The sequence below is a fragment of the Symphodus melops genome (assembly GCF_947650265.1).
Source record: "Symphodus melops genome assembly, chromosome: 15".
Classification (NCBI taxonomy): domain Eukaryota; kingdom Metazoa; phylum Chordata; class Actinopteri; order Labriformes; family Labridae; genus Symphodus; species Symphodus melops.
The window spans coordinates 19,591,228-19,618,783 of record NC_136705.1 but is presented as its reverse complement, the minus strand read 5'-3'; the positions used below and the strand labels follow the sequence as shown (position 1 = coordinate 19,618,783).

At 42.4% G+C, this 27,556-nt stretch overlaps 1 protein-coding gene across 6 annotated transcripts; it reads left to right on the top strand.

Moving 5' to 3' along the window:
• Nucleotides 1-219: 219 nt before the first annotated feature.
• pax2a (paired box 2a) lies at nt 220-27,542 on the top strand. 6 transcript variants are annotated; one of them, XM_079362740.1, is made up of 12 exons: nt 220-485; nt 1,879-2,044; nt 2,613-2,633; nt 3,059-3,256; nt 6,832-6,917; nt 7,056-7,175; nt 8,195-8,239; nt 14,837-15,012; nt 17,548-17,668; nt 24,574-24,675; nt 26,630-26,716; nt 26,943-27,542. In XM_079362740.1, exons 1-12 carry the CDS (start codon nt 443-445, stop codon nt 27,062-27,064), a joined length of 1,287 nt encoding a protein of 428 aa, XP_079218866.1. In that variant the 5' UTR covers nt 220-442; the 3' UTR covers nt 27,065-27,542. The 6 variants fall into 6 exon arrangements, with proteins under 6 accessions (XP_079218866.1, XP_079218867.1, XP_079218864.1 ...); XM_079362738.1 differs by having other exon boundaries at nt 348-485; nt 26,924-27,542; XM_079362741.1 differs by lacking the exon at nt 2,613-2,633.
• The last annotated feature ends 14 nt before the right edge of the window (nt 27,543-27,556 follow it).

Genomic DNA, 27,556 nt, shown 5'->3' with positions numbered 1-27,556 from the left:
CACACTGCTCTGCGCTGCTCCGTGTCCATGTTGTTGTCATCTCCGCCCAGATCTGATTAGAGCGCGAGCCTGCTGCTGCTCCTCCGTCAGAGGAGAGGGATTGTTTTCGGCTGCTGCGGACCCGTGGACCTCTCAGCTTATATTCCTTTTGTTTTCCTCATGATGTCCCTGAAACACAAACTGTGACCCGGTTTGAGTCCATGTTGCTGCGGCCGGTGCGCTCTGCACACGCGCGGGTCATGCTCTGCACCTGACAGCCTCTCTGCACACTTTGAGGAAAACTCCCCGAGAAGTTGTTGACTGCTGCAGCCTGCGGACTCTGCCCACACGGACTGATATACTCAAGATCCTTGATATATATATTTTTTTTACTTATATAAAGCTCCATCACCGAGGCGAAACGGCGACCTCAGTCGATTACCTTTCTTTCCTTTGCTATCCCATGGATATTCACTGCAAAGCGGACCCCTTCTCGGCGATGCACCGTGAGTATTCTGAATAAGTTTACACACACTCACACCTGTGTTATGACTAGAATTCATCCTTAAATCAGAAGGGAGATGTTTGCAAGGGCTTTAGTCTAATTTACATAAAACATGCATGAAATTCCTCATGTTGTTATTTAGTTAGTCCATTATGACTCCTTATGTTTTAATCTTCTTCTTAAACGCAGCTTTCTTATATCTTTCATATTTAAAGAAAATTCCTAAACGCCATTTTTTGCTGAAACCGAATTAATGATCTGCATAGAAAGTCCTTTAGAAATTACGTTGATTTTGCAAAAAAAATAAAGATGATAAAAGAAACATGATGGGGGGGCTGTCATAAATCATGAACATTATTCATATTTTTAAAGGTCAATGAAAAGGTGTGTTTTTATTTATAAATTGGCGATGCTTTATAACAGGTTTTTAATTAAGATGAAATAAAAAGTGTAGGCTACTGTTAGTTTGACACTTCATTTACTCTAAGTGACAAAACAGAAATTCCCAAATTTAAATACAAAGCTTTTATGAGCTGTGAATGACAGAGAGAGACAAACCATGCTGTGTGTAAATAACGTCTCTTTATTCAGCCTCTTGTCTTTAGCGTTTAGAAAAGAATACGATCTAGCTGGTCATGTTTTAAAATCTAAAAAAGGATAAGCTCGAAGTGTTTATGTTTTTCTCCTCATGATATGAGTAAAGGAGAGCCGGACTGTGCGTGAATTATTTATTCCTCTTCAATCGCACCGTCCACGTTTGTAATATGAGTTATCAAAGCTCATTTAAATTATTTACAATAATTGTGCGAGGAAAATTAAACAGGTTGAAACGCTATATCTGCGACATGTGTTAGGCTGCAGAAGAGGAGAAGCTCCTGAAAAATATAGACTTCACAGTCCATTGTAAATTAGAAAGGAAAAGGAGTTTAATTTTTATGTTGGGGATTAAACGAGAATTTTAGGAGAATTTATTGCTATATTTAATATCGATTTAAAATGTATATATTTTATTTCATTTTATTTACAGTTTTATATGCTTGAAAAGTTACCGTTTAGTAGATTCGATTTCTAACATATTTGAACCGTTTTTTTATCAATATGTTCTTATTAATATTAAAATATTATCATTACTATTATTATTCTAATTTAAATTCTACTACTTATTTTGAAAATGTTTAGAAAGCATGCAACAACAAAGCCAATTTAAAAACGTGTGTGTGGCTCTATACATTACACTGTTTGTATAAAGTGTAATAATGGGATTGAACGTTTTTGATCGTAAACAAACAGAAGAAAATAAACCAAAGTGGTTCCACACAGAGCCATGGAGCCCCCGTGTCCTCTGCAGGTATGTAATGTTATGCTCCCCTGTGCTGCTGTTGTGTCCCACGCAGGGCACGGCGGTGTGAACCAGCTCGGCGGGGTGTTTGTGAACGGCAGACCCCTACCGGACGTGGTTCGGCAGCGGATCGTGGAGCTTGCCCACCAGGGCGTCCGGCCCTGCGACATCTCCAGACAGCTACGGGTCAGTCACGGCTGTGTCAGCAAAATCCTCGGCAGGTAAAAGAGGGGATCCACCACCACCACCACCACCAGAGCCCTTAAATGTGTGTCAAACATCAATCTTCTATAGAGCTCGTATATGCGCACCCAGCTCTATTTCAGCCTCAGTCATCGGTTATATAGGCAGGTCATTTTTTTCTCTTTGCCCTTTTTTTTTGCTTGAACACAGCAGTTCTACGTCCGAGATTTTCTATCCATCACCTGCAGTCTTTACAAGAAAAAAGCGCCATAATCATGAAGTACATTTTAGGATGAGACTTGACAACTAACTATTAAGCATAAAAATATCCAAGAGGAATATGAGACTGTTTAAATGTGATGGGACACTATGAGATTTTTAAAGTTAGGCTATACAGAAAAAAATAGGAAGATTATTTGCAGATCAAAACACAACATTTTAAGGCTACCCTAAACTTATATTTAAGTATCAGAATCCATCAGGAAAACAACCCTCACTCTTCTTTTCGTCAGTCTACTTTAGAACATAGCTCAACTATACATTTTTTTTTTTTTACTTCAGAGCACAGATGCTGTGAGATAATATTTTGAAATATATTTTTTTCAGCTATCAGAAGGCATATCAGAGGTATTTCATTTCACACACACTGAATGTTTGTCACCAACATTTACCAGTATAGGTCATGGTGGCATGTCGTGCATGCTGCTGTAAGCTCATGGAGACTGAAAAAAAAGAGAGGTCCAAACTGTCCTTTTGTTCTGTCCGTCTCACTGCTTATATTGTGTGATTTTAATGACACATGCTTTTCGAAATCCGCTCTGTTCACCTCCCAGCTGACACTCAATCGGGTCCATAATATACACACACTCAGACCAATTAATAGATAAAATCCGCCAACATATTAATAGGTATTTTTAAATTTGACTTTAAAGATCGGCGGTAATTTGTTTCACACACAGACGATTTTTAAGCCACTTTTACCATCAATCAGACTGAACTTTTGAGTTAAAAGAAGGAAGCACTCAGGAACAAATCCCGTTGTCTCCATGCAGGTACTATGAAACTGGCAGTATTAAACCCGGAGTCATTGGTGGCTCCAAACCAAAGGTTGCAACTCCGAAAGTGGTGGATAAAATAGCCGATTACAAGCGCCAGAATCCGACCATGTTCGCCTGGGAGATAAGGGACCGACTACTGGCTGAGGCCGTCTGTGACAACGACACTGTCCCTAGCGTTTCCTCCATCAACAGGTAGGTGGAAAATACTGTTTTATATTTGATGGAATGATTGAAAAGCATGCCGAATCGTTGCAAAGTGTGTACATTATTCTCAAACATAGTTTCTTTTTTTTAATGTCCTTTTGAATGTGTGTGCAAAATAAACTGCATTTTCGAAGAAAACATGATCAGCGTTAAACGTCCACATGTATTAACGGACTACTACAGTTGTTTCATAAGATGGTAACTTTTTTTTTTAAATATATATGTACACTGATCTAAAGATAGTCCTATAGCCCGAGACGTTTCTCTACCCGGGGTGGTCTCACATGTGCAATTTAATCCCATGTGCGGCCCTCCACAACACAGCCAGCACGGGGGCTGAGGCTGGGGCCACGAAGAATCACATCTGTCTCGATAAAAACCGATCAATACCGCGTAACCAGATCCAGAGGCGGAGGGGAAATACCCAACAAAGTCGTTCAATACGCGGACCACACTGCGACAGGGGCGGCAGCAGCCTCTTTATTGCCAACCAATTGCTCTGTTTTCCAACACCGAGGGGAATGTGGAGCGACAAAACATCACACATTTGCTCCCACAGCGTGGTTGAACAATCCTGGATTATTCCGCTTTGTATCTCACACAATTATCATGTAGCCTATTATAGTCCTCGTTGTTTATGTTATGATTAGTTTTGAATAATTCAGTAAGTAAAATTAAAAATTAAAAACCTCTTCCGAGCTACATCAGTGTTGAATTATGCGTAAAAGGACTATAAAAGCGTTTCTGTTCCAAAGCAGAGCAGATACCCTATACCTGCACCTTTCCTCGTGAAGCGGGAGAGCAGTGGACAAAGTGTCTTTAGACAGAGGACACCGGTGAAAAGCCCTCGTGTGTGCAAAGTGAAAAAAAGCCCCATAGTGGCTCCGAGTGATGAACTTTGGTTAGAAGGCACTGTTCCAGAGAGCTGGTCATCCGCATTACATTTTAATGAGCTGTAGAGAGTCTCATAACACAGACAGCTAAATGTAGAAGAAGAATGAATCTTTTCTAAAAAAAAAGTCAAAAGATGGAAACATTTGCCTGCTATGGAAATTGTGGTTTTAACAACTTATTTGGCGCCCTTTCTTTGTTTTCCTCTGTTGTTCCATAAACCTAGAAAGTGCATTCAAAGGTATAGAAGCGTTTTGTATGTTTTCTCATTTAGGAGAAACATCTTTTGATTTGCACAAAACTTGTAGGAGAAGATTTGACCTTTGTTTTCTTGCAATTTAATGATTTAAATCAGGCCATGTTGCTTCAACAGATGAAACTACATTTTTATTAATAACAATAAGATTTATTTATAGAGGTCTTTCAAATTAAAAGGGGATGTAAGTTACCAAAGTAACAACCAAAGTAACAACATAAAAATGGACAATTCTTGAATCACCAGGTTTTAGAAGATATATAACAGTAATACATAAGTTACATAATTGTAAAACTAATTTAGCTTTATAACAACAAGCTGGTATCATAATTGAATTTTAATACCTTAAGTAGCGTTTGAAAAATATTAATTGAAATGAATTGAACAAACAGAAAAATGCAGAATAGCATTTTAGAATGTTTATAAAACCTAACTCCAGTCATGGTTATAATACTCTCCCACTATAGGCTGTTTTGATGTTTTTTTCTGGATCTGAAGGGAGGATTGGGAAACCTGGAGGAGGAAGAGTGTGAGGAGGAGAAGATAAACAGGCGGGCAGAGGGGGGAGACAGACAGAGACAGTGGACCCCTGGTGGTCTCTGTGGTTAGAGAGGTCTGACCTCTGCTCTGTTGACTAAAGAGGATGTCCTGGCTTTAAACACATTTTTCCTGCATTAATTATTAATGATTACACAGAGACTGGGTTGCACTTTGTTTTGCTGCCGCAGAGAGGAGTTTCCACCCATTGGAGACGGAGGCGTACCCAGAAGGTCCTAAGCGGCTTTCAATCTTATTGATCAACATTTTAATCTGTCTTTGGAGAGATTTTATATATTTTTTTTACAATACCCAAACATAGATGTCATTAATTCAGCCATCCAAATTGCTTATTCAATAGCAACAACATAGAGTCGAAACAAAGTCCTTGAATTTATGAGGCTCCCTCGAGTCATGAGGTCAGATAACTGTTGTGGTGAGATGTTAGAAATTCAAATAAAATATTGATGTGTGTTTTCTGGAGGAGCCTTTGTTGCCCTGCCTGGAGGAGAGAGTATGGAGGACACATGAGATAGCGAGGGGAATGAAAAGAGTGTGATGTACATTTTTGCCCCTGAGGAACTTAACCCCATAGCTGCCTGAGTCACAACTGATGGCTCATTGCTGCATGCGTGAAGCCTCAGTCTCCTCATCTGCAGTCTGTAAAAGTCTGTTTTTGTCACACCTCTCCAGTGAGAGGGGCGTCCGTGTGGGATTTTCTGTCAGTACACAACGCTGCCTGTTAGTCAATGATCTCACGTTCATCTGTCAATCAAACGATTACCACAGTCATGGTTTAATGTAATGGGATCACGTCCCGTAAGAGCTAAAGTTGAGCTATGCTAAATCCCACCGTACCTTTAAAAGAAATACAGCAAATCTCTAATTTAAAAATGTAACCATATCTCCTCATCCTCTAATATCAAATTATCAGATTATTTTGGTACTTTATTTTTGTACATGTTTATGTCATTGAAACAAACTGGATGTAGTAGTAGGTCACAGTCGGTTGGCCAAAAAAGACACTGTTGCTCTTCTGTCACATGCAATATATAGATCACTATTTGCATTTGTGGCTTCTCACTGCCGTTTGTCGTCATCTTTTCTATCCCCGGGGTCCCAATCAATATGTGCCCTCATCCTCAGTGAGCCCAGAAGTGTCCTGTGTGCTAAACTGAGCAATATAGAGACCATAGAACTACAACAGACAGCAGAGAGTACAGGGACTAAAAGAGAGGAATTGGAGTAAAGAGAAAAAGATCAGGAGCCGAGAAGACAGAGACTGTGGAGTACAGTACATAGATAAGAAATGAGGGAAAAAGAGAGGAGCGAAAGATCAGCTTTGAGCGATGGAGAGATAAAGAGAAGGAGAGAGAGAGAGAGCGAGGAGAAAAGAGGGAGAGGGGAGCAGGAGAGGGAGATTATTAGAGTTGGCCAGGTAGAGCCAGTGAAGCTGATCATTGAGGTGAATTGATGTGATTTCATGCTTTGTTTGCAAGATCATTCAGACCAAAGTGCAATGAAGACTTTCCCGCCACATCACATCTTACTGGTGTGGAGACTTTATCATATTTCTAACCTCAGAATCCAGCTAGATTGAATCCACAATCTCAGGGGGCAGAACCCATTCAGCCTCACACAGGAGCACAGAGATTGGCCCTAAAGCCCTGAGATTGGCTATTTGTGACAAGGGAAGGAGGGGCTGAATATGAGGATACAAGCGGCCCCCAAACGGTGGAGCACTTGTACATGCACGGGTGTAAGTGAACCTGATGTGGCGTGTTTAAGTGTCCCGGCTGGGGCGGCCGGGTTTTGGTGTGAAATCTCCATGCTCTGGAAGCGGTATTGATTGATCCGTGTCTGTTGTTCACTTTGCCAGGATTATCCGCACCAAAGTCCAGCAGCAATTCCACCCGTCCCCTGATGGATCTGTCACGCCACTCTCCACGCCGGGCCACACTATAGGTGAGCGAATAAAGAGGCTGCGCACAGATTACAACAAATATCAAAAACACCCGTTCAAATACACTTTTTAATATTGTTTTTCACATACTTAAACAAAAACACCAATCGAACTCTTCCTAACTCTGCTTCCTCCATCAGTGCCCAGCACGGCCTCGCCCCCTGTGACCAGCGCCTCCAATGACCCCGTAGGATCCTATTCCATCAACGGCATTCTGGGTATCCCTCGATCCAACGGCGAGAAGAGGAAACGAGACGATGGTAAGAAAAAGAGAACACACAAAATCCCTTTTGAGTTTTGTTTTTTTTCTCCATCCTTTTAATTCTCTCCATCACCCGTCTCCTACATTTTTTCTGTGTGTGAAGACGAAGATGACATTTATGACAGCGCTGCAACCGAGTGTGTTGTCTGTGTGCTGTCTCAAGTGACTTGTTATATTGTATATTAGGGCCGGGGCGAGTGTTAAGAAAGAGCGTTGTGATTCAATCTGCTTCTTTTTCTTTTTTGATGCCTTGTGTTTTTACCATGCACCCACAGCGCTGCATCTCTATTTCATACCATGCTTAGATGGACTGTAGATATCCCATATAGCTGTCTTACAACTCTAATCCCCTCTTGGCAAGGCATCAGTGCTGCTGCTTCTTACTTTAATTTCTGTAAAAAGACAGAAAAAGAAGCTTTGAATTGATATTATCAGCCAGTTATTTAATTTTCTGCACCTCATAGTTACATAAACACATTTTCAACCAGGTTTTTTTTTATTGTTTTAGACCACACAGCATTAAAACATCCAATTTAAAGTTTTTGAAAACAAAACGTTTTTACACTAGTCTATACACTCCCAAGGGATTGGCATGAAAACAGACCTAGATATGCTCAAAGATTAAGTGGAAGCTTATCCGGTCCAAGCCAGAATTTCTCATTCCAAGGCAAGCGAGTGGACACACACCGCCTGAGGGCTAATAGATTATCGGTTTTGCAAACAATTGGCTTTTTTAATGCCTATGAATTAACATGTCCCTAGTGGAGGCCTGAACAGGTGTAGGAACAGACCGGTGCAGGCAGGCAGGGAGGGAGGGAGGGAGTGAGGGAGGGGGCCGCGTGTGTTTGCAATGTGCATCAATGTGTGTGCATGTGTGTGTGTGTGTGTGTGTGTGTGTGTGTGTGTGTGTGTGTGTGCTGCTTTGAGGGGGCTGATGGGATGACATGGTTGAAAATGATATCAAAGAGCACTCATCACAACAGGCCACTTCCTTCTTTTATGTTTCTGTCTCTTTAGTTCTCTGGAGTGGCAACCACTTGGATGGAAGGAAAATAGGACATTGTAAGTTCAAGTTAGACAACCTTCTCTTTTGCTTCGGTCAATCAGACCACAACTCTTTCATTTTCTCAAATGCTGTATCTGCTTTCACAGGTTTATAAACTATAAGAACCACAGAGCTTCAGTGACTGTCGAATATGTTGTTATCCATGATAAGACTTCCAGTTTGATACACAGTCATAACAACGTAGCTTATTTTAAAAGTATTATCAGGTAGAGATAATCAGATACGATTTCTTATACAATGAAGTTTCTCTATTTTTTATAATTCTTTATTTTAACTTACCTTTAGTTTTTCTCAGATTATCTCTGTGACGTGAAACAGTTTATGTTTGGTTAGTCTTTGGGATTTTTTAATCTCCAATGTGCGCACGCATTTTGACAACTGTTGTTTAATAAAACAAAGCTATAAGAAAGGTCTATGAGCTGCAACATCTAGGCCACAGAACAAATGAACTTGTCAGACAACTTAGTAAATACACAACCAGGTCAACATGAAATATGTAAGTGAATAAATACGAACTGAGGCAGACAGTGCAGCAAACTGTTTTAATGTTCTTCACTTCCTCTTGCATGTCATGTGTTTTGTGTCCACATTTTGCTAATTTAATAATAATAACTGTGTAAAAAAAAGGCCTTGTACAGAATGGTAATAGTTGTACTGTGTGATCTCGGTGTGGCTGAAGTCAGCGCTTGCCCTTTGAGGAAGAAAAAGGTCCCCATTACTGGAGAGCTTTAGAGATAATGTAGTGTGACACGCGTTATGTACACCGGGTCCCCCGTAAGACGAGCTTCAGGGACATAGGTGCCATAAGAGCCATTAATCTGTCCTTGTCATGTGTTATTGCAAATTAAAAGTAGCATGTTACACTGGACGGCTTCGAGTGAGGACGGGAGGAGGAAGAGGAGCAGGGTGGATAAGAGAAAAAATAGTGGGAGGAGGGCGAAAGGAGGTCTCAATGAGAGTTGAGCACGGATTGTTTTTTTTAGGATTTGTGCATGCACACATACACCTGATGCAGGGAAGTGTGTGTGTGTGTGTGTGTGTGTGTGTGTGTGTGTGTTTGCAACTTCTCACACAGCGAACATAGTGACATTTAGAAGAATTTGCAATTCTGCAGAGAAAAGCTATTAATTCACAAATTAACATCTCCCCCCTCCCTCCCCTCCCTCTATCTTGGATGTGCAAGCTATCGCAAAGACAAAAGAAATAGCCTTAAGGGGGGAAAGAGAGAGTCTCAGCCCTATCTGTGCAGAGATTGGTTTGCATGTCTGCAAGCAGCGATACCAATTATGCCAGTGCTGGGAGAATGCGTCTCAATGCACTCTCCCCCCCCCCCCCCCCCCCCCACACACACACACACACACACACACACTCTTCCCACCACCGCCACCACTCTGAATCTATCCATAGCCAGATTTATTTGTGTATCTCATTACAGGAAATGGAATGTTGTTCCTGCCAAATGCATTAATAGTGAAGTGGGGAAATTAGCCTGTTGTACAGCATGCTCTCGCGCAGTCATTTAAACCTATGGTGGAAGTGGAAGCCAAGAAAATAGAGAGAGGATTGGGTGACAACTGCAGGGAGATTGTCAAATGTGTATTATAGAGCAGAGGATGTCTATGCGCTAGTCCCGGCCTCAAGTCGTTTTTCGAGTAAAGGACTGATCAAATTATCATGTCAGATTTGCTCATTTTTTTAAAGGAGATGTTGTTTATGTACAGTCAGTGCTTTCCTTGTCTTGCACACAGTGACAGGTAGCTCCTGACCTGGCTCCTGTTCGTAGTCAGGTTGATGTGACCTAACTGTATGTTGCTCTCACCGGGCCCGGGATGGAGCCCAGTGGAGCTCCGGGGAGGACAGGCAGAAAGCAGGGAGCAACGGTGATAAATTAGATGGAGAAAGCAAAGGTCATAACTTGTGATTGTAGCGTGGGTGTGGGATGAGCGTAGAAGGAGCTTATGAGTGTGTGAGCAGGGAGGGGTGGGGGGGGGGTGCCCGAGCAGGTTGTTCATTCATGACATTAAAAGAAAGAGTCATATCAACCTTGTGCAGTAGGTGCAGGAGAAAGATGAATACAGTGGCTGTTTTGATTTGTTCAAATTTGATATTTGGCCCCTTTTGGAGATTGCCCATTGCGTATCTTTCAACACATACGACCCATTTGTGGAGTTCAAATCAGTTAGTGTATGGATTTGAACCTGGGCCTTCACTGGTTGGCTAGTCAAGCCAGTCCATGACAATGAGTCAATAGAGGATCACTTTAGAAAATAAATGCATCCAGAGCGAGACAGAAATAAATGGAATCATGAGCACCGTGATGGCCATGATGGGGTGTGTTTGAGAGAGAAAAGCTCAGGTTTGAGAGGGGCCACAGAGCGTATCACAGAGACAAGAAGCTGTTAGGGCCCCGACAGTAGAAGAGGACACAAAAGGGTCCACATTTTAGTTCTCCTCCCCCTCCTATGCTCTACCTATTCAACATTTAATTTCTCCTCTTATCGTCTGCACTTATTCTTTCTGAGTCTTGTGGGTTAACCGTTCAGCAACATGACTGCATGAGACCCCACGTACAGTTGTAAACAATATACAATGAGACCCGTCACAAAAAATATAAGGAGAGGGAATTCACTCAGTGGAGAGGAATCATGTCAGAGAAAAGTCAATTACGGGCAGCGATGCCGAGAATTAATGGAGCGATGCATTACTCAGCTTGAGGAGGGAGAAAAGGAGAGAGAAAAGAGGGGATACGTTAATTGCATTTCCACAAATACTTGCAGCACAGGGTGGCAACGCTAAACGACAGACTGGTCCAGAGGAGGGAAGAGGAGGACAAAGAAGAAAAGAGAGGGGAATAGACACACACTAAAGAGGGAGAGGGTTTACTGCAGTAACATCCATATTATCAGGTCTTTTTTTCACAATTACAGAGTCAGAGAATTATTTATCTTATTCAATTCAATTAAAGCAAAAAGATGTCTCTTTTTGCATTACGAGGATCTAGTTTAAACTTTTCTTTCTGCATTTTTTATGCAGTCCCACTTAAATTCCATTTTATAAAATTAAAATATCTTCAGTATTTCAAATAGTGCCATATTTTTTGTTCAAATAAAAAAAATCCCCCCCACCTTCAAACTAGTGCTTTATTTTGACTTTTTTGCATTGGCCTGGATCCGGGGTTTAAAATTAGAAAAAAAATAAAGTAAGTACGATAACTAGAGTGCTTCAAACACTACAAACCCAGCTTCAGTGCAGGCGGTGAGTGCAAACATCAAATAAGCACCTCTCTGCCTGCTGACAGTCAGTGCATTGGTTGGTGGTGCTAAATCGAATTAATAAAGCTCTTAAACACGCCACAACATAACAGGATCTTAACAGCCATGGCAGTGCTGCTGTCTCTCTCCCCCACTCTCTCTCTCTCTCTCTCTCTCTCTCTCTCTCTCCCCCCCCCACCCCACCCACCTCTCTCCTTTCCGCTTCAGAGCTTTCATAAATATAGCTAGCTTACAGGGGAGGAGTGTTCACCCTCTGGGTATACCAGTTTGTTTGCACTCTCTCTCCACCCCTCTCTCTCTCTTCCTTTTTTTTTTTTCAAGCATAACTGCATTTTTAAAAAACATCAACAAATGATCCACAATTTGCGATGGCATCATTTCACCTATCAGCAGACGACTCGCAGCCTCTGATCTGGGAAACCCCGCGCCATTGATTTACGGAGAGCGCCAGGCGGTGTGGAGGAATTCATTTGCCTTTCAAACAAGCCCCCCCCCCCTTCTCTCCTCTGAGTTATCTTATCACTGGAACAGGGGAGATGAAAGAAGGACATAAAGTACCACCGTACCGCTGCAGGACATTAACATCCCCCTTAGAGACAAAGCAAAACAGAACAGCTTTTGATACCTTTGTGGTCTGTGTCACAGTAGCTTCTGTCAGTGCTTAGATATTTAGGTGCGTGTAAGAAAGGTTGAAAGTGCACGAGGAAGAGTTCCTTTGCTGAACACATAGAGCAGCTTTAATTTCTTTTTTCAACATATTGTTTAGTAAAAGAGAGCCGCTGACCCTTTTGTCTTAAACTAAGCTTCTCAGTCCACTTATAGTGTTTGAATACGTCATGATAATATACTCTACTCTAGATTTAACAGAAGAGCTATAGTGCGTCACTGTGTTAAACGTAAGACATGAGACATGTATCGATCACAATCTTACTTCATCTCCAGACCAAGACTCCACGGTCACAAATTGTTCCTTTGATTTTTTTTCAGTAGTCTTCATTGCTTAATAAGGTCAAACAGCATTTGCGTGTTAAAGCGGACCAAAGAAAGTGTTGATCAGAGAGAAAGCTTCTTTAGAGTCGGGTGCTCGAGTGTCACTGTTAGAGAGTCTTGTTGTTTTTTTATCTCCTCACACTTTGGTGTTAAAACGAAGAGACGCAGTCAGCTGGTGCTGTGGGAGAGATAAGAGAATACCTGCTGAGACACCCAGAGGGGCTGAAGAAACACTGTGAAAATGAAACAAGGCAGTCAATGAGACACACACACACACACACACACACACACACACGCACGCACAATCTGACAGTCGGGCTTCACAGCCCACTTGACACGCTGACTGTCAAAGGATGAATCTGATTTATTGCGGCTATCTTATGATTTATGTCAAACATGAAGCTCTAATGGTGAATTCTGAAAATAAATGATTTACTAGTTTTCTCTCTTTAAGGCCAAATCAGTAATTTTTCTGAACACATAAATGTGAAATATATGACCATACTTAACTTTAGAGCTAGAGATGTAAAAAGTAGACCTGTTTTACTCCAATTTTGAAACATTTACAGGTTCACACGGGTTGTGTAAGGCTCTATAAGTTGATATTTTAAATCAAATAAAGGGCAACTACATAATCCTATGGAGGGAATTTTTGTCCTCCTGCAGCCAGTTCAGTAGGCCTGATTAAGTGTTTGACGGGGAGCTGAGTATAAGCACGATCCTCCACAGTGAATGACAAACAGTTGATATTGATCCGGCTTACCTCTTTTCTCAGACGAGCTGATACGAGGTAATTAATGACTCCTTTTTCTTCTGTACCACAGACAACAATTGAGTTTCATACAGTAACACTAAAGCTGCCCCTCCACCCAAGGGGAAAAAAAGGAAAACTGTTCAAATATTCTAAAGAAAAAAATACAAGAGACAGGAGATTCCTGATTCCTTCAAATATGTTAGACAAAGCTACAGTCAATATATTTAAGCACTGAAACACACACACACACACACACACACACACACACACACACACACTCTGCGATCTACTCACACGTGTACTCAATTGCAGTCCTCTATTCCATTCTCTCCATGGATCTATTTCTTGGTGCAAGTCGGGTTCATCCGCTGGCCTCAGCCATTGAAAAAAGGTCAAGCAGCCGAGCAGAATGGCAATAACGCCCCTGAAATGGTACCATCAGTGGAACATGATTGATCAATTGAATTCCATAGCACAGAAAAATGTGGGATTAAGTAGAGTATTATACGCACAATGAGTTGAGGCATGATGTTCATTCCAAGTTCATTTCGCCTCCCCTCCTCTGCCGGCGGATCAGGCAATCAATAGCGGCCTTGCATATCATATATCACCGCCGGCTCGCCCAGGAGAGAACATAATCTGCTGCAAATTTAGAATGACAGATTTGTATGGGCGCTAAAGCCCTCATCCGCTGTTGGCGGCCGGGTAAAAGGGGAGGAAAGGGAGAGCAGCATTAGGTGGGATGTGTAGTGGAGGTTCCTGGGATACCAGCTCCAGGTTTGGTTTTGTTTTTCGTTCAGTGTTCAGGACCTGATGAGGAGGCAGAGGCAGAGCTGGAGCCTCAGTGGCCGAGTTGATAGGGTCAGAGATCAGAAGAATGAGGGAAGCGTACACTCATTTGTTTATATAGAGTGTGACCAAGTGAGGAAATGCATACGCTTGCCCTCAACGCCCCGTCCTCATTCTGCCCTGAGTGCCGTCCACACTCCATTCTGTTTTCCAGAAGACAGGCAATATGCGAAGGGGGGGATGGAGGTAGAGAAAGAGAGGGAGATAGAGAGAGGGAAGGGTAATATGTTCAGGAGGAAATAGTGCAGTTAAATAATGGCTCTCCATTTCCCGCCGGCAGAATGAGAGGCTCTGTATGTAATCGGCAGCCCCAGTTTCTCCTCCTGAAACACACGCTCTCCCTTACAAGTATATATTTGCACTGAAGGTAATCCATCAATTACCATAGACCTATCACATGATGACCGTGCTGATGGTGGCCGCGAGGAGAGGTGGGGGTGGAGGGGGGAGCAGAAGCTGCTTGAGTGAGTATATATGTGTGAGGGGAAGACAGAGAGGGAGATGAAAGGCAGACATGCTCATGCTGGTGGGTCTCCGTGAATTTACTCCTGCTCTTCACCCGCCATCATTCTCACCCCCGTTAGACTCTAAACTAATTTCTCCTCATGCTTACCTCATATTGCTAGAAGTGTATAAAGTAAAAAAAAAAAGAGTCTCACTATGCACTGATGCAGATGTTGTTGCCTTTTCCCCCCCTTATTCCCTCCTTCCTTTCACTCTCTTTAAAGATGGCTCAGATGGCTCAGGCCCTGGAAGCGACTCTCAGGGCAGCGTGGAGAGTTTAAGGAAGCACCTGCGAGCTGACGCCTTCACCCAGCAGCAGCTGGAGGCCCTTGACCGCGTGTTTGAACGTCCTTCCTACCCTGATGTCTTCCCCACTTCAGAACACATTAAACCTGAACAGGTAGACCACAGATTTCTTTACACCCTCACATTTATTGTTTTTGCCCCAAAATTCATTTTTCCAGTGTGTTTTGAAACTCTGGTAACAAGTCACACTGTAGTCCTCGTGGATTACACATGCTGACACAGGTGACAAAATGCTCCCTGCAACTTATTTCTCAAAGCAACCTGTCAGCCTATACCCTATTCCAGCGGATAACCTTTATTTACATTCATTAGACTGTTAAACAACAAGAGGACTATTAATTTTTCCATTGGAACTCTATGTGGGTGCCTGTGCAGCCTTAGCAGTGCCCTAATTGAGTTCATTTTCATCTCTGCGCGATCGCGGGGAATTACAGCGGCGATAAATCAGGGGGACAGCCCCTCAGCCTGCTATACAGCCCCTAATGCAGCTAATTACCAAAGTGATTTCTACGGCAAGATCAATACCAAAACGAATTGGAAATGACTTGCAATCACAAAGACTGGAGGAGAAGGTATTAAAGAGGCGAGGAGAAGGTGGAGGAGGGGGGAGAAAAACTGCATCAGAATAGTCCAGAAAAATCAGTTTTAATTTAACGTAATATTAATCAGGCTGCTTTCCACTCGTTTTGTGCACCTCCTCTTTTCTCCCTGTTTCCAACACCCCTCCTTTTCTTAAACTGGTGAAAAGGTGGGATATTAGGCTATTAGGGGCTTGTCTGGTGTCTGCGTCAGGGCATTAAAAAGCCATTTTGAAGAGGCCAGGCTGAATAGGCCTCATCCCTCCCACACTTCTGGCAGCCATGTGGTCGGGTCATTCAGGCCCCTCTGTGCTCGCCACTCGCCCTCCGCCCAGCCCTGCCCAGCCCTGCCCACAGCCCATCTGCATGACAAAATGGCTCTTGTGCTGCAGAGGCCCAGCGGAATAGAGAAGAACATCCAGCCCAGTGCCAGCGAACAGTTGTAAGCAGACAATTAGAGTTTATCTGGGATAGAGGCAGACAAGACCAGGGTCACCAACTCGCCCCTGTGGGACCCCCGGCCCATTGAGACAAACAGATGCACTCTGATATAAACACTCGCAGACACAAATGTGTGCACACACACTTATCCTTTCAAAGAAGAAGAAGAAGAAGAGTGGGGTCAGGAAGTGTCATCTTATCAACAAACAGGATTTATCACAGCTGCCTGCAGAGTCTTAACCTCAGATTAAAGTGAAGAAATACTAAAGAGACTAGCTTGAGCCACACATTAGCTTTGCATGTGCAGTTCTTATCTCCTTCAGTTATTGTTCGGTATTATGTTGAACATGCGCTATATGGGTACTCACCGGTAGCTTCTCCTCTGCTCTCATGTTGATTGTTGTTTGTTTTGTGATGTTTTTTATTATTAAAGAGCACTACTGCAGAAAGGGACAATTACGCTTATCATATTGTATGATATGGTGTTACATTGAAATGTATTATATGTGTATAGTATCATATTGTTTAATAACCATATAGTGTAATATCCATTGCAGCCTGTTCCATTGTATTCACTTAGATGTATCACATACTGAGTCACATGGTATTGTATCGTATCCTGATTTAGGAAATGCTGCATTTTCTAGATGGCAAAAACTGTGACCCATTAAAATTGGCTGCAGCAGCACACATCTGATCACAATTAAAAAGTAAAACTAGAACTCTACAAAAGGTGTAAAAAAGTCATTGGACAGTGTTACTTGAGACTATTTATCTTTAATTCATGCTAATGTGGATACAGCTGTGTGTGTAGCATTCCAGTCCAATATGAACTTCCCTTAGTGGACAAAAAGTTTATTGCATCATATTGTATCACATTGAAACATGAAAATTACAGCAGATCATGTTTTTTCTAAAATCAAAAGAAAAGCAAAGAAAACCTTCAAAATGAAGTAAATTTAACAAAACACTTTAAATAATTTCATTCCCCTTATATTTGTGTTCATTCTAGAAACAAAGCACAAAGGCTGATTTTGAGGTTGTTCTCCCCTTTTAAAAAAGCACACACCACATGTCCCTCCTGTAACAAAGCCCTGAATGTCTCCTCCCTTGACTGGTCACAGGGATGACTGCAGTGGAGCACAAAGAGCCAGCTGACACCCCGTCCTTTCACTCCTCGCCCAATCCTTCTCTCATCCCTCTCTCCCTTCCTGCCTTCCCCTCAGACAAGCCCTAATGCATGCATACATCATAGGTCTTGGTAAAGCATGGGGAGTTGGGCAGGATGGGTTGGGGGGGTTCACAGAAATCGCAGAAAATATTCAGAAGGAAACACAGCGAGAGGATCACAGGCAGCTTCTTTAGATACACAAGGGGTTTCCATCAGGCATATTTTACATGAAGTCTCCTAAACTAGGAATTTTGCTGTAAATCTCGCACCCACAGTGAGCTTATGGGCAGAGCATACCTGAAATTAACAAGATCAGGGAACAATCTGGTGGAATGTGACATTATTTTGTGTTTAAAGTTGTTATTTCTGCTTTCCAACCTTCTGACATGTGCCTTCCTCAGCTGACATATTTTTGCATTTGTTGTGTATTTGTCCACAGGCCAATGAGTACTCGCTCCCCTCCCTAAACGCTGGCCTGGAAGATGTAAAGCCAAGCCTCTCCTCCAGCGCCAACTCCGAGCTCGCCTCCAGTGTCTCCCAGAGCTACTCTGTTGTGACAGGTACAATCTGACTCACGCTAGATTGACCCCTAAAAGAATGAAAAACCAGCTGCAGCAGGTTCAGAACAAGTGCGCCATGGTGCTTAAACTCAGAACTTGACATAGATTTTGTGGTATATTCGACCCTTCTTTTTCCAACGCTTTTACGAGCGAACCAAAGAAAAGGAAAAATCAAACCAAAATGATCAAGCGCTGTAGTTTTCTAGTTTCTTTGTCAGCGTTCACCGCTGATTGTGTTTAGAACTAAGGTCATGTTTTGACCTGTTTTTCAAAGTTTAGAAATGCCTAACATCTCTGACATCTTGAAACCTATTTATCCCCTAATCAACAGACATCATTCGTGAATACTTTTGCAGATGGCTGAGTATTGTGTTCTGTTGAATACATGGAGCCTTCACTTACCGAATACACTGTAAATTGTGATTTCACAATCATAAGTTAAAGTCTACGCTCTCTTTTCCTCATGGATTAGTATTACAAAGTCTAACATTTCATTTGGTCTTTTTAGACCAAATACTGCAAAATCTATTATCTTGATAATGCATCATCATTGACTCATCATCTTCTTATGGGACGCACATTCTCCAGCCATATGACCTGCTCGCCACAAAATAAAAAGAGTCCTCTAGCCCACTTTTTTTGCAGAACTCTGTGTGTTTATTTGCCGTGGTACAGAGCGAGGCGATACATCATCTGAGCCCATTAAATTCTACAGGCCTTTCACACAACTGCTCCTAACTGGCTATTGTGTTAGCCTGGATTGGCCCGCTAACAGATTGACTGGGAGCACTTCTCATGAGAGACAGCTGCTGTTCTCGCCGCGACACGACGTTGTCATCAAAGGCTATGATAGCCTGTTGATTGACAGCGGCTGGAGTGGCAGCGTGGCTGGCTGGCTGGCTGCCTCATGCTGCGGAGAAGAGAGACAGATACAGAAAAAGAATGAAATTAGACTTTTTCCCAACCTGCAAATCGGCCCCTGTTTTTTAAAAGTCACCTCCTCACTGAGCCAGAAGTTGAACGCAGGCACAGAGTATTAAATATCTAGTAGTATTAACTATCTGTATCATATAACCCATCTTGTACTGCACCATGGCTTCTTTTGCTCTGCTGTCGAGCTTGATGTCCACCTGCTTAATTGAAATATTGTTTCTGCTGAACCTCTATCCCAGGAGGGGTTAGGTTTACTGACTTGAGAATAATATACCAGCCTTTTAATGAAACGTCCGTAATTATGCAGTGGGCATTGAAGTCAATGAGTCCAATGAGTGTGTGTGTGTGTGTGTGTGTGCGTGTGCGTGTGCGTGTGCGTGTGTGTGTGTGAGAGAGAGAGACTAAATAGGGGGACGGCATGATTGAAAACTGCCATGGCCCTTCTCAAATGATCCCTATAGTCCATCCCTGGACCCCGGCACAGAGCTACAGAAAAAGAAAGAGCCCCTTTTTCATTCCTGAATATGTGGGAGGTAGCTTTGCCCCAGAAAGTTGGGCCTCAGGAGAAGAAAGGTGTGTTTTTGTCTTTTACACTGAGCTCCTCCTATGAAAGCGGTCTCGCTCCGGGGAGCACACTCATAGCAGGTGGCCTTCAAGCCACCTGGGGGCCCGGGGCCTCCTAAAGCGATGCATGTGAGGGCCACAGATTGCATAATGAGATGGCAAAACTTTTTTTTTAAGTGGAGTTTGACAACATGCTTTAGAATGTGTGTTAAAAAAATGTGTTTAATAATCAAGCCAAGAAGTAATTTCCAGTAAACTTTTATTACTTCATTTTATCGACTATGCAAAGTAATGCTTGTTGCATTTGATTGGATGTAGGTTGTCAGTGCATAATATTATTTTTTCTGCCATTAGCAATCCCTGTAAATAGGAATGTATGCCAGGGCTGAAAAAATGCTAAATTACCTCCCTCACTTAGGCTGGGATCCAATTATCAATAAATTATGCTCTCATATTGGATGGAGCTACAAGATTATATTCACTCTTTAAATGTTTTCTGCTCCCAATTAAAATGCATACAGTTATTGATCTTGTTGATTTTTATGTCCTGGAATTTGCATAATCTATTAAAGATGAATGATTAATGAAGTGCTCAGTTTTGCGTTCCAAGGGCGCCAAAGAGAAGGCAATGTCGGCCATTTTTGTGTCCTCTGTTTACTCTAATGTGTGAAAGAGACTGTTACCTAGAAGGCGAGGAGGGTGGCGGAGAAAATCAGAGAGAGAGACTTAAGGCACTGAAACACACCGCTGGTGTTCAGTAAGACGTAACAATCATTTACAAAGACTATCTCAAGGTTTTCTGTATTGAAATCAAACCATTTAAAATGTAATGTCTTGTGAAAAAAAAAAACTGAATTCATCAGCAATTGTTTGGAAGGAAAATAATCCTTTATCCTCCATCAAGACAGGGATAAGAAATACAGTCTTTAGCTAACTAATCCAGGTAAATAATGTTGAGTAGTGATCATGTTAAAGCTGGTAAATCTGACTGGGTAAACAAGAACATTTTCAGGGAACTGCTTCACCTTGTATGTGTCAGTGAAAACAGTGGTTGGTTACAGATGGTCTCTGGATTCACGATGTATACGTAGTTGTCTGCTTGTATCTTCACAGCATAAGCAATTCATACAATATCCAGTACATCCTGGCTTAAGTTATTTAAATCTCTACAAGTTAAGTGTGAAAGGTGGTATGATATTGTACAGTATCTGGTATTGGTAGTGAAATAGTGACGACTGAGAGTAGCCTCTGTGCAGACTGCGTTTGATAATCACTCTCACCAGAACCTGCTGGGTGTAAATGGGCCCCCCCCCCCCGGCCTTCTACAACTCGAACACGTGGAAACCAATGCTTCTCTATGTCTGTTTATATCTGTTTCTCTATGAGTATTAAAAGGACAGAGTTTTACAGTGGAGGGAGAAGAGGTTAAAAGAAGCTTTATTTAAGGTTTAATTAAATTGATATTAGCTTTGTTTTTTTAGTACTTGGCAGTCGAAGCGTTTCTCTGCTGGGGGGCAAACAAGAAGCAGCCACCTAACCTGCAGCGCCTGCTATGTGGCCTAGTGACAAACGGCTTGTCTGAGCTCACACCCCCGAGCGAGGAAATTAATGTTTTTATCATCTCCCACAACAGCATAATTACCTTTAAGCACGCATTTGATCATGAATGACTCACACAGTGGATGGAGATTTCTAGCTATTTTGGCCAAGGAATTATCTTTACTCACTCACGATTGGATGCAGCTTTAATGTTCTTATATCACTATTTTAATGACCACTTCCAGGATGCAGTAGAGTGGATATAGAGATTTAACTGATTGTATGTAATGCGACTAAATGCACACTGAGAGAAAGAAGTTCTGCAGTGAGCTTGAACATACTGTGATGATGACTTCTCTGCAGGTCAGCTTTTGAAAACAAGAGTTCTGTCGGTAAATGTTTTCTTTTCAGAAGTTCCTCGGTGTACGTTTAAAAATGAAATGCCCACTTGAGAGCAGGCTGTTGCAGCTATATCTAGAACAAGCACTCTGAGGACTGCTGTAGGTTCTTAACAGTTCATTTTTATGGTTGATGGGGTCTGTGGACGTAGCCGAGACAGATGTTGGAGAACTCTATAGCGTCTCCGCTCGCTCAGAGATGTGTTTGCTGGGGAGAAAGAGTCCCCAAGGACCAACAAGTTTATCTTCCATCTCCATCATCAGGGCCTGTGATTTGACAGGCTCCCTTTACCCGGGCTCTGCCTCTTCTCCAGGACAATAAGCAACACCATGTCTGATTAGTTTCAGAGTTCAGTGGTCTTGAACGCTGCATTTGTAGCGGTTGTTGTTGCGCCGTAACCTGTTGTCTGTTTGACAACGGTTGCTGAGGGGCTGAGAAAACAGAAGCTAACGGTTGTGCACATGGAGGTCTCGAATACAGTGTAAAGACACTTTGCCTTTTTTGAAGGTTTGGTACCCTCAGTATTGTCTTAGAGGTCAGATTACTGTCATTGAGTTTAGGAGAGCCCTTCAATGTTACCTTTATCACAAAGTAGGGGAAAAGGAGAACAATAACAAAGAGAATCTGCCCATGCACGGTCCACTGAAGAAGCATCTGAGGAGATAAAAACACAATCTAACTTCTAGAATCTGTGGTTTTCACTCTTTTATGTTTAAAGGTTGTGTCAGGAAGTGTCCATTTTCTCGGGGTTGACGGTGGTCGTTGTTCGCGTAAATCAATGTTGGACTATAGACTTTAGAAATCTGTTGTAACTTTAAAGACTTTAACAGACCATGTGTAGGTATAATTAAGGAAAGAAGTGAACATCTGCACTCATTCTTTTATTGTGTTCCTGCTAGATTTATATCTTACTTTTAGAGACAAACTTTTCCTCCTTCCAATTAAATGCTGAGCCTGGTTAAATATCTCTGTACATGTCAGAGATTGTGTCAACCATTCTTTTTAATGATTTGATCACGTGTAAAAAAAACTTACTTTGTTAAACCTTATCTGGCATTTGTCTCTATAAAATGAAAGTATTTAGTATAATTGCACTTCCTCAGTCTGAATCCACATTTACAGCTGCCACAGAGACAAAGAGAGCGGGAGAACCTGCTGTGGATTTCTATGGGAATAACAGTCAGTTACGTTGCCTGGTTTCCTGGCATAAGGTTCATAGGGCTGACAGGGTTGCATCCCCCCTTTCCATAGAACAGCCCTTATCTTAATGAGGAATCGCAACACACAGTCCTGTTGTAAAATAACAATGACGGGGGAAGCAGCTAATGAGGCTATCATGGTGTCGGGAAAGAGCCATCTCTCCCCACAGGCCCCAGCCAAACAGAGCGGGCTCTGCGGCAGACGTGGCGAGGCCGGAGACGGAGACAGAGCTCACATTGATTGCACGGGTTCAAGAGGCAGAGCCGGTGAAATGAAAGATGCCAAGACTCATCAGCCAAATTAGATCAAAGTGTGGAGTTCTGAACTGTCTGCAGGCCGATTGTTTGGGTATTTGTGGGAGTGATTTTGTTGTGAGAAAGCAGCCGTGAGATTATGTTGTTTGTTTTCCCAAAAACCTTTGGGAAATTTTTTACGCATTTGAGCTTGATTGATCAGGCGCGATGTGTTGTTGCAACATTTCACTGGTGTATGTTCCCTGCTTAGTTGACTGAATTACTGCAGGGTGCATATGAGATTATTATTATAAGCTATGTAAATGAACAAATCAACTGAAGACTGCTTATCTATTCAGGATTCATATGAAATGTCTGGTCTACACTTGCTAAAAGATAGAAGTTAATCTTTGTTTAATCAAACTTCTTGAAGGCTTCCTCATTCTTAAAGCTCCTTTCCTCAAATCTAACCGAGACATTTGAACCTGAACCAAACCTGACGTTCATTCAGATCATAAACGACCTTTAACTGGAAAGTCTTCAGTACTTCTTTCTAAATGGTAGCAATGCCAAAATGGCAATTTAATTGGAAAGTTTGTAAAATAATAATTTTTGAAGCCTGCTCGTGTGTTGCCACATTAGAAAATTACACTAATTCCCTGATATCGCAAACCTGCAACGTATCAGAGGTTTTGGGCTGAGGCCGTGAGAGAAAAACATTTTTTAGTATTTTTGATCATTTCCAAAGCTAAACATCCATCCCACCATACATCCGAGTGACTGAAGTCAAAGTATTTCCAATAAATGTGGAGATGCATGTCTACATTACATCCAGTTCTTTTTCTTTTTTTTTTTTTCCATCTGGCAGACTCCCACCCATCATATCCACCTTCCATGTGTGTAAAGCGGGAGCCCCATGAGGCCTCCTTTGCCCCCTTCACCCCCTCCTCTGTCGGGTACTCTGCTCTAGCTGACATCTTGCCCCACCAGAGTGGCCTCTCTGTAGATGCCTCTTCTCCCAGCTACCCTGCCCATGACTACGGCCAATATGCCAGCCAGACCTTTATAGCAGGTACTACTTTACTTTAAGGGCCCAAACAGTAGAACGAAGTCCAATCAAGCTAAATCTCCCCTTCTCTTATTTTTGTTAATTTTCTTGTTTTCAAACATCAGATTAAAGTGTCCAACTGGCATGTTGCATGTCAGCTGGCCCCACTGTTGTGTACACACAGGAGCAAAACTGACTGTTTGCCCCTCATTAACAGCCCGCAGGCTCCCCCCCTCTCTCTACAGCTCTGACCCCTAACTCATCTCCCAAGTTAACAAAAGGGCCTCCAGGTCCATCCAGCCTCGTGACAGGCCCGAGGTCTGAGGGGCCAGAGGAGGCCAAAACAGGGAGGGGTTGGTGCAGAGGCAGAGATGTAGAGCTGATGCTGGGGCCTGCTTTGGCCCTGTGTCTCCTCGTCCTGAGTGACCCTTCATCCAGTGCTGTCACTGTTAATTACAGTACTGAGCAGGGAGCAGGCAGGGCTTTTGTTGCTCCTCTCTGTTCGAGCTGCATAGGCTGTTTGTGTTTTGTTGGCTGTTGCTGCGGTTGTACTTTTTGGCACGTTGATTTCATAAAAATCATGTTAAATCTTTGCTCAAAGTGACATGCAATAGCCCTGGGACACTGATCACTCTTCAGACAATGCTCAGAACGCTGCATGAACTGTTCAGAATGCTGAGGGGAAATTATGCAAACGAGAAAACTTGCTGCACCATTTTATGTGGGGTCTTTTCTTAACCACAGTATTACAAGATCTTCTCGTTTACTGTGAGAAATGTTGTGCTGTGATTTATTACATCACAAGCATTTACATTTATTGTCCCTTTAACATTTCATAATGCAGCATTTATGGTGTATTCTTCCTGTAAAAAAGAAAGAGAGGAGGAACAGACGTAATGAACAGCAATCAGAGCAATGACTACATGCCACCTTTGTTACTAAGGCTGTACATGCATCCTTGTAAGACTTCTCCTCCTTTGTGACTGCAGGTCGAGACATGGCCAGCACCACCTTACCTGGCTACCCGCCCCACGTCCCCCCCACAGGACAAGGCAGCTACCCCACCTCCACACTCGCTGGAATGGTTCCTGGTAGGTGACACTGCTCCCTTTTTATTATGCCATTAATTTTACCTTTACATGCTTTATTTTTACTGCACCGTATCCTTCAGCTGATCTTGTTTGAAGAACTTGAGGTCGAGCTAGTTGCCATGCTTTTCTGTCTCGTCTTTGAGAGCATACATGTAACACATGAAACGCCACAGAGAGGCTGAGACACCTTTAAGCACTTGTTCGGACTCAAAAAGGATTGAAGCAGGCTTGTTAGAGCTTTGTTAGACCGTGGTTAGCGTTGCGGTTAGCGTCTGCGCACGAGGACATTAGATGAACTCGATAGGCGATCACCACAATCAGTGGCCGTGAGATAGGACAGTTCCTCTCAGTTACACTCCAGCTCCCAGCGCTCATTACCCTCGTCGTGTCCACACAGCGCGCTCTCCCCGGCCCTGTCGATAAACACTGCTTTTCGCCTCCCCGGACACCCCAGGCTGCAGAGCGTATCTCTTTCCCCTCTACTTAACCTGCAGTTCAGGTTCACAGCAAACAGTTAAGGGTCAAAACACAGAGGCGTGGAGGGCCTGTAAATATTTAAATCACTATCTCTCTCAGGGATGAGCTCCAGTTACACGACCTGCCGTGAGGATGCTATACAGGAGCTGCCAGGGTGTGTAGATCTCTTCACAAACAACTGAAAACACAATTCCCTTTATTGCTCTGAGACTTGTTCCTTTCATGCTGACCCATAATCAAAGCAGGCGGGCAGTACTTACAAGTGTGCATGAGGGTAACATTTTCAGATATACATGGAGGTAAACGCTGATACTTGAGGGTAAATGACTCTGCTTCATTGGATTGTAAACCACCGGAGAGTGCTTATGGGTGTACTCACCAAACACACAAGCACAGCTCCCTTCTTAATCCAGAGGTCGTCGTTTTTCTTTGCACCAGGGTGTGAATGACTAAGATTTAGTGACCGGGCCCAAACGCTGTTAAAGCAAAGGCCATTCTTCAGCAGCTTCATATAAAACCCAGCCTTTATAGTCTCGTAAAAAGAAAGAAACCTGTGGACCCTCAGCGTCGCTCGCTGACATCCCCTCAGCCTCCTCTACTCGTCCTTCCCTCCACGACCTGAGCAGCGAGGACAAAATGAGAGTTTCACAAAAGCTATTAGGGAGTTTTGAAGCAGAGCATCATTACTTAAAATCAGGAAAAAGGAGCAGAAATTGTCACTTAAGGACACACTAAAAGATTCCTAAAGACTAATATTGGATTAATAGAACACTCTGTGTACTTTGAGCGGGACAAGTACCATAGATTAAAAGCCCAGTGTTTAGTCAAATTAGATGGTAGTTTAAAACTGTGACATAAAACATAAAGATCCATGAGTCAACAAAGAAGGTTACTTAAATGACCTTCAAAACATGCTCACCGTGTCAGAGGTCATACAGTTCTTAAACCAAAGAAGGAAAAGTAACCAATATTCATAGGAACGTGTTGGCTTCTGTTTTTATACCATGTCCATCAGTCAAACCACAAACAAGAGGTCGGGTTATTACACCACGCAGCTTTACTTGAGTAGTCAGGCTGCTTTTAAACAGCTTGCAAATTTGAATTACTGTTAATGAAATTAAACAGCGAGTATTAATGACTCATATATTGCAGAAAGTAACAGGCTGCATGGCTGATCAAATAAGGGTTAAATCAAAGACAAGACAAAATGCCCAATATAGTGAAACTACAAAAGACTTCATTTAACTAAAATGAAAATATCTGACTTTTTCAGCAAACTTCTGCAAAGTCTGATTTAGCGGTGACTAGTTCATAGTTCACGCCTCCCCTTCACAGTATTTTTCACTCGTTTATTGTTTTATAACAGTAATGTAGGACATCTGAACTTAACCCAGGGTCAAGGGAACTTTTTATTTTTATTTTTTTAAATCAGAAAAAAGGCTCTCACCTAATGTGTTTGTTCTTATTTGTTCTGTAGGAGGGGACTTTTCTGGAAACCCTTACTCTCATCCACAATACACCACCTATAATGAAGCATGGCGGTTCAGCAATCCAGCATTATTAAGTAAGTCTCTGCTATATCACAAAATCCTTCAATGCATTCCTTTTATACGAACTTATATACTTAATACACTCTTACATGAACTTTTTCCTCATCTAAACATGTTTCTTAAGTTATTAACAGTAAAAAAAAAACTATAAGTATAAGACACGTCTTACATCCTGTTTGACCTCATGGTTTCAAACGGCTCGCTCTTCTGTTAACTTTCAGGTTCCCCTTATTATTATAGTGCCGCATCCCGTGGCTCCGCACCTCCCACTGCTGCCACTGCCTACGACCGCCACTAGTTACTATGGAGACCAGCTCAAACTGCAGGGCCATGGCTTCGGCCTCCATATTGTCCCCGTCTGAGAAACACTGAGGTCAATGAGAAGCGAGGAGGAAACCTGTGACGTGGAGGAAAGATCAGCAAAGTCGATGTTGGTGTACCTAACCCGAGCTTCAGCCTTTACATATGAGGGAGTCAAACAGCCCTGCGGGCGTCCAAAACTCACCCATCATGCCCTGGATCTCTCACAGGGCCTGAACATTTCAGAATGACTTTAAGAGATTATATAAATATATATATTATAAGATATTAACTGAAGACAAACAGTGTGAAAATACCATGTGGAAACAATGTTGTGGGTTTTTAATTTTGTTTATTTGTTGCTGTTGTTGTTGTTATTTTATTCATGGATCCTCACATTCCTTTCATGTGATGAACTGCAGTATTTTTTCTGCTATAAAGAGTCCGGGGGGAGGGATGCTAAAAGTCCCATAGCTTGATGGTCCAGTGTGGTGGGATCCTCTGACACTAAATTAAATCTTGGCTACACACTCCGAGTAAGGATGGCTTCAATC